At 42.9% G+C, this 7490-nt stretch overlaps 1 protein-coding gene across 1 annotated transcript in view; it reads left to right on the forward strand.

Annotated features, from left to right (window-relative positions):
- The first annotated feature begins 1291 nt into the window (after positions 1 to 1291).
- Positions 1292 to 7490, forward strand: part of LOC104955709 (uncharacterized protein KIAA0825-like) — a 13078-nt gene continuing 6879 nt past the window's right edge. Inside the window, exons 1-6 of the mRNA XM_010783096.1 lie at positions 1292 to 1302; positions 1417 to 1576; positions 2416 to 2598; positions 3075 to 3251; positions 3416 to 3736; positions 4221 to 4321. Coding sequence (XP_010781398.1) covers positions 1292 to 1302; positions 1417 to 1576; positions 2416 to 2598; positions 3075 to 3251; positions 3416 to 3736; positions 4221 to 4321 — 953 coding nt within the window. The remainder of the gene's footprint in view (positions 1303 to 1416; positions 1577 to 2415; positions 2599 to 3074; positions 3252 to 3415; positions 3737 to 4220; positions 4322 to 7490) is intronic.

The following is a 7490-nucleotide window of genomic DNA, read 5'->3' on the forward strand; positions in this document are numbered from 1 at the left end:
TGACAGTGTGTGTGTGTGTGTGTGTGTGTGTGTGTGTGTGTGTGTGTGTGTGTGTGTGTGTGTGTGTATGTGTGTGTGTGTTCTTGTTGTTTCCCTTCGGAGCCGATTATGGTAATAAGACCATCATGGGATTCGGAATGTGGAGAGTGGATGTGAGTGGCGCTACATTGCTTCTGGCTTCAGAGGGAATTTACGGGTCTCTACACTTTCAGGATGAAGTAGGAGGTGTGTGTGTGATAGTGTGTGTGTGGACTCTATCAGCGTTCACTCCATCTTACCACTTTCCTCCCATTGTGATCCTCANACTTTATGCTCCAGCAAAAAAACACACATGAACAGAATAGCATCAATCACAACACCATAACATGTTTAATTATGCAGGTATGTAGGCCTGGTAAGCTCACACACACACACACACACACACACACACACACACACACACACACACACACACACACACACACACACACACACACACACACACACACACACACAGATTCTTACATACCCAACTATATATGCATTGATTTGCATGGAAATGACTTAACATGTTGAGCCCAAAAATGTCATTTCTAATCTGTCATATTATAGGGGGAACGGAATATATGATGCAGTCTGTTAAAATCAAAAGAGCAGTGTGTGTTGGTGTGTGTGTGTGTGTCAAGGGGAAGAGTAAGACATGAGAAGGCAAGGAGCGTGTGCCTCAGATGCCTGCCGATGCCTGTAACACCACTTCACACCAGATGCTTAGCACACACTCACACACTGATATATCGATGTCTGTGTTCATTACTGTTGATGCTTCTGTATCTGTCTTCTCACGGACACTGAATGAGAGTGAGGGAGAGCCACACGTGATGATATGGGCTCTGTATGTCTGTTATGTGGCTGCTTGTGTGTATTGTTCTTGTTTGTTTGTGCTGCAGCAGCAGTCTCTTCATTTATGCTTGAATGACTAGGGTGTACTTCATCTCTTAAACGGGGAGCATCCTTTCAAAATAAAGAAACTGTCCTAGCAGATCTTGACAGTCAAACAATCCAATCACGCCTGGGTAAGGGAAGAGTTTGGATTAACAGGAACATGTTTGCTGTGTGCTAGTAAACATGTCATGTAGGAGCAAATCAGATGGAGAAGCTTTAATCCAAACGTTTCAAAGCAGATATATTTTTAACAAGGCATACTGTTTGAAATGTTACTGAAATTAGACATAAAACCCCTAAAATGTCATATTTCTGCATATTGTACTCCTTTCTGTTGACAGAATTAAACATCAGCGGCAAAAATTACACAATGTGTGGGGGGTACTAAGTTAACATTTATTTTTCTGAGTGCTTTTCTCTTTAACTCTCAGCTTGGTAAATGGTTCCATCGTCCCAAGCTTTCAGACTCACACAATGTGTCTCCATTTCCCTCAGCATTGAACAGCAGCTAAAGGAGCTCCAGGCCAAAATGGGAGAATCCCGGGAGCGTCCGCCGAGCCCTTCAGAGTGCCTGCAGTGGTTCAACCTCAGAGCCAACAGTTTCAGGCCTGTTCCCACAGGGCATCAAGACCTCATGGACTTCTTCAGAGCTTTGGTAATACATCAGGGTGATGATGACACTAAGTGACGAGGATGATCATAGTAATAGCACTATTTACTTTTAAAGGTTTCACAGAAAATAAGGAGAAATTAGAAATCTACAAGACTGAAAACCAATGTGTTCATGTCGATCATAATGATCAATCAATCTGAACTTGTATTGCAGGGTATCCTCGGTTTCCCACTTAATTGTACAGACTTTCTGTCATTAATAACAGACCTGCCGATCAACTGCTAGCTTAAAGTGGACCTATCATGCTATATTTGAATAATATATTGTAGGACCATACCTATATAAGGCATATTTATACTTTTTATTTTTCAAAATACCAAACAGATCATGCATTTTAACCATTCCTCATTTCGCTCAATTTAACACTGTCTTTGCATGGGCTGATTCTGTGAGAACAGCATCATCTACAGGCCTGGCATATGTACTACAGCGTCTTCAGCGCTTTCGAATGGCAATGTCCGTGGCTGTCTCCTCCTGATTGGTGGAGTTGGCCCAATGGCCGCAGCGCCACTTCTGTGACGTCATAGAAGTGTTCAAATCTGGATCAGTCTAAGTCAGATCCGTTGCAGCCCATTTTTAAGAGATTTGGGTATGGAGGAAAATAGAGAGGGTTGTGTTTTCTGACACTTGGTGAGTTCCCTGGAACACCGGGGACACATATTCATGTATAAAAGACGTACAAAAGTGCATTTTGCATGATAGGTCACCTTTAATATTGACAAGACCTTTAGATCTAAGAGAAGGCGCCCCTACATTTCACTGCAAAATAACTTTTGTATTTGCATTCATGTTTCGACGTATTTCCCCTCTGTTCCCCTCAGATACAGTACCTGAGGTCTGAAGAGGAGGGGAAAGAGGAAGTGACTCTTCAGCTGCTGCTGAATCTGTCTTCCCAGTGTGGTGTCTGCTTTCCATGTACCCCTTCTTCTTCCTCCTCATCCTCCTCTCTGCCGGCCGCCTCCAGCCACTTGGTTCATACAGTCAGAGATGACACTTCATTGGAGGTAATTTGGCATACAATTTTGTAGTTGAATGATATTCAATTAGGGAATTGATCACTTACAGGACAGGTTCACATTTGTATGCTGTCTCCAATCAATACAAACATTGAAAACATTATTGGAATTGTTTCTGCTCTTTATACCGGCCACAGAGTAATACATTTTTTAGAAGGATTTTGATGATAGTAAGTATTCAGAGTTAAATCAAATAGGTATCTTCCAAAGTTAGAATGAATGATTAATTTAAAGCACATACATAGTCAAACACAAATCTATCTCTGAATCCAATATGTGTTTTAGTAGACTAGAATAAATAGACTTGAATAAACGCATACGTACCTGCTAATGTTTGATCTTTTGTAAACTTGATTAACAGAACTGTTCACTGCAAAATATTTTCACTAAGATACTCTCTCATTTGTTGCTGTTTATTATCAGTGTGTTTTTACACTTTTGGTTCAATTCACTATTTCTTTAAGATCCAGGAAGCCTGGGATGACGTGCGGCTCCAGCTGCGCCGCCACCTGCTGGAAAGGCTGTCTGCACGCAGCCCAGATCACCAAGGACCAAGAAATATGTCCGTCCCTGAGCGGCTCCACTGTCTGCAACAGCTGTTCTTTCTTTACCCTGAGTCTGAGGCCCTCACATATTACCAGGTTCAAAGAAATTGTAGATAGCCTATGTATTATTCTAAATAATAATAATGATATTTTCTATACGTATTACATTTGTGTTTAAACCTACATTTTACACATTTGCTTTACCGATATGATACAATAGCTTTAACAGTGATATATTTTGTTTTGTTTTACTGATGCAGAGCCTGAGAAGCCAATCAGTGCTGGCTCTTCTGCACTCCACCATGAGCTCTAGCCCAGGCGATGAGGCCGGCTTTGACAGACTGGCTGAAGGTTTCCGCTCTGTGGTCCCAGCTCTGACCCAGGCCCTCACAGAGGAGATCCATGTCCTTTCAAGACTAGCAGAACCGCACACCATCCTGGGTTTCCTTAATGCGGCCTACCTCGGCACTGTGACCCGAGCACTGGTCTCGCTGATGGAGAGAGAATCTGAGACGGCCCTGAGGGACAACACCTCGCTCACTAGCAAGATAAAGAAATATTCCGCCAGGTCGCGGGCAACTGTAGGTAAGCGGCTCTGTGTAAATACTCTTTATATTTTAATTCCTCTTCCTCCTGCTTCGAGTCCTGAGTGGTTAGTGGTTTGATGTACCCCACAGCAGTTTGCTCTGCCTTTTTTCCTCTCCTCTCTGTTTGTATTGTTACACTATTTAAAGTTGTGTTCCTCCCCTCCCCTTTTATTTTTCTATTACTTTTTTTACTGCAGTGTGTCGTGATCTCAACCAGAGCCAAGGCCTCTGTATCTGTCTGTCAATAACTGCTGTTTCTATGTCGCCTTCGAAATCTACTTCACTTTTTGAGAGAAGAGCCTGGTTCTCAGGTCCAAGGCTTTTAAAAAAAGAAATAAAAAAAAACACTATTTACCACTATTTACCAATTTATCTGTGACTGTGATGAGCCCTTCTCCCAAGGGAGTTCCAAGCAAAATACGAGGTATGTCTTTGTGTGTTCAAACCATTAATTCACCTATCCACCTTGAACTTACAGCAAGGCACTCAGAACTACGCCATTTTAGGTAAAGGTTTGAGTTGCGTTGATAAACAAGATCAACAAGGGCAGAGCAGCAACAGCAACCCCTTCATCCTTTTGTATGACCTTAAAGTGAAGAAGGGAAATGTATTAATCTTAACCTTCCTCTTACTTTTGAGCAACAAAACAGCCAAGAAAGAGTTGGTGCAGGAGTCAGTGCAAGGTTCAACATTCTATTGACCTTGTCACGCAGGGGGATAGATATTTGAGAGAAATAACTATTGTGAAGTATTTTGATGTTTGTGACTAATGCAGAATGTGTCACTGTCCCCGAACAGGCAGTGATGTTATTCACTGAGACAAGAGTAAAGACAGTGACACTTTTGATTCTTAATTCCCCCGAATTCTCTTTGTTTGTTTCATATTGGCCTATTTACGGCTTGCTGAGGGCAAAGACTCACAATCAAAAAAATGTAAAGTGTATGAGCCATTGTTTACTTTTTCAAAAATTGTGCACATGTCAGCTTCCCTGCGGAACGGGGAGACGAGTGCTTTTACATCTGCCATTCTTCGATAAACACCACCAGCCTTGCGACTTTGTATCCCTCCCTTTCTCCATCTCCCTCTCTGGTTTTTACTTTCCCTCTCCTTAAATGTGAGATGAGAGGAGGCAGCCAGGATAATTGGCCATGCGTCAGTTGGGCTGTTTGATCACGTAACACGGCGGAGGCTACACACCTACGTGCCGCTCAACAAACCGTCAAATGTAGCACCGGAGGCAGAACATGGCTCCAAAGGGAGCGGGGGACCCGTGCTGTGTAATGATGGTAAAATGGAGCAGTTTTGCCTGTGCTGGTTTTATGTGTGTGTCGGCGTGTGTGTGCGCATGTGTGTATTTGTGTGTGTGTTTGACTATCAGCTGCAACACCGCTTTGAGGGCTACAACTGGGATTACATTTTGTGTTGTTCATGTTTTAAGCCCCCCCCCCCCCCCCCCCCCCCAAAAAAAGAAAGCTAAAGAACCAACATATCCACCACCCTAACGCCCATGGCTTCTTAAGAGCCAAAGCTTGAACATTAATGCATAATCTGCTTTCACACTTTACTGACTATACTGTATGCTACGCCCATAATTGTCAAGACAATTATGACAGTGGTGAAAGAAAATTGATTCTATTTTCATAAGCATCCTATGACTCCTTAGATCTCCCCCTCCTTCCCTGCTGTGTTATTGTTTATTTCTGCAGTAGAGGCAGGCGGTAGGTATATTTTGATAAGAGCCATGCCTGGGAGACTGTGCCGGCTCCCAGGGGAGAGGCGCTGTCTGTAGCATCAGCCACTGTCAAACCACTGAACCATTTAACAGCGTTCACGGCGAGATCTGCCTCCTCTTTTAACCCCGCCGACTCAAAGGCAGACTCTGACATTGTACCTCGACAGATGTGAAGGATCTCAGCCCTTTTTTTTGTTCATCTGCCCCCCCCACCCCTTTTTCTTTTCCTCAATCTCTCCGGCGTCCACTTTTTTCCCTCCCCTTCTTTTCTTGTTTTTTCCCATTTTCCTGTAGTTTTCCGAGTGTAATGGGGTGAGCAGTGAGACTGGGGAGTGTGCTAGACAGGTTGGCTGGTCAGGAACAATACAAGCTTTAAACCTTACTAACACACCTCACTGAGTCTGCAGGGGAGTGGGTGGGTGTCTGTGTGTGTGTGTTTTTGTGTGGGCGTGTGTGTGTCCCGAATAGCGAAAATAAAGAAAAATACTGTATCTTACATTTTTCAGTGCCCTTTGCTCGACAGTGTTGTATTAAGATAAAGGTTAATGTTAATCAGTTACAGTTCTCATACTTTTAAGCAATCATCCAAATGTTATAACTTGATACTGATTTTATACGATTAACCATGGAGGCAATTACACACTTTTTTGTTCAACAATATAGCTTAGTGCTTCTGAAACTAGTGAGGAGAATATAGCCTTTGGAAATGTTTTTTACCTCTTTCCTGATGCACACACACACACACACACACACACACACACACACACACACACACACACACACACACACACACACACACACACACACACACACACACACACACACACACACAGGACACACCACACACACACACACACAGGAGTGAGTGTGTGTCTGTTGCGTGTGTTTTGCACTAATTGCAGCCTACTTAGAAAATGGTGTGATCAAAAGTCATTTAATCCCTACCCCTTTTAAAAATGCATCATTAGATTACCATATGGCACTCAGTAATATTCATATGAATAGGAGACTCTGTGTGTTGGTTGCCCGACTCAAAAGCTTTCATTCCAATTTCCTGCATACACACATTCAATGTATTCCCTAAACAATCGACCACAGGTTGAAGGATGAAGGTTGTGAAGTTATGTTTAAACTCTGTAACCCCATTCCTGGTTGTGCGTGATTTGAATTTCTTACTACTTACTAATTTCACCCATATGAAGGTTGAACAGCTCCCTACTAGATAAAAAAACATTGAGTTAGAAACATGTATAGCAAGCACATTCACGCCCTATTGCACCCCCTCACATCTTCGCGCCTTTCTGGCTCTTTGAACTCTTTCGCTAGTGAAAGCACAGCATCCTATTCAACAGGGAGAGAGGGTTCTGTAGTGACGCGAGATAGCTGTGCTGAGTCTGCTGACTGGCATTGGAGGTGCTTGTGGGGATTGAGGCTGCTCGGGATGGCGTTAGTTAATATTTATTAAGAGACACCTTTCACTTGATCATATCTCTGCCTGAGTTTATACACAGTCTGCCAGGAACGTGCAATCAGCATGCTGCCATGTAATATGGCTATGTAGTTGGTTTCTGTCTGTGTACATGGACATGTGTGATTGCGTGATGCTCCAGTCTCTGAAACGATTGGTTTTCATGAAGCTCTCTTCCCTGTCCTTGTTGACGAATGAGAGTCTTCTGATGGAACCACACAGAGCAAGTCGTTGTGTTAATGTGGGTGAGTGTGTTTCAGTGTAAAATGGTTCTCTAAATCATGGCACAAAATCGTTAAAAATATGTTTTGTGCCCTTGAGAAGTGTATTTATGGCTTGCCATTACTCTAACCCCCCAATTTCCTCCGAGTGGAACACAATGGCTTTTTGGTATCACTCTTGAAAGCTCAAGGATATGAAACATTTTCCTGGCAGGCTTCTATTGAGGAAGCACTAGACAAAAATGCTTGCTTATTGAGAGCAGCCAGCACTTCGTGTGAAGAGTCAGTGTGATTCGCCAAGGGGTTGAAAAACAATAACGCAAACA

The sequence above is a fragment of the Notothenia coriiceps genome, unplaced genomic scaffold (assembly GCF_000735185.1).
Source record: "Notothenia coriiceps isolate Sejong01 unplaced genomic scaffold, NC01 NC01_scaffold00024668, whole genome shotgun sequence".
NCBI classification, from domain to species: domain Eukaryota; kingdom Metazoa; phylum Chordata; class Actinopteri; order Perciformes; family Nototheniidae; genus Notothenia; species Notothenia coriiceps.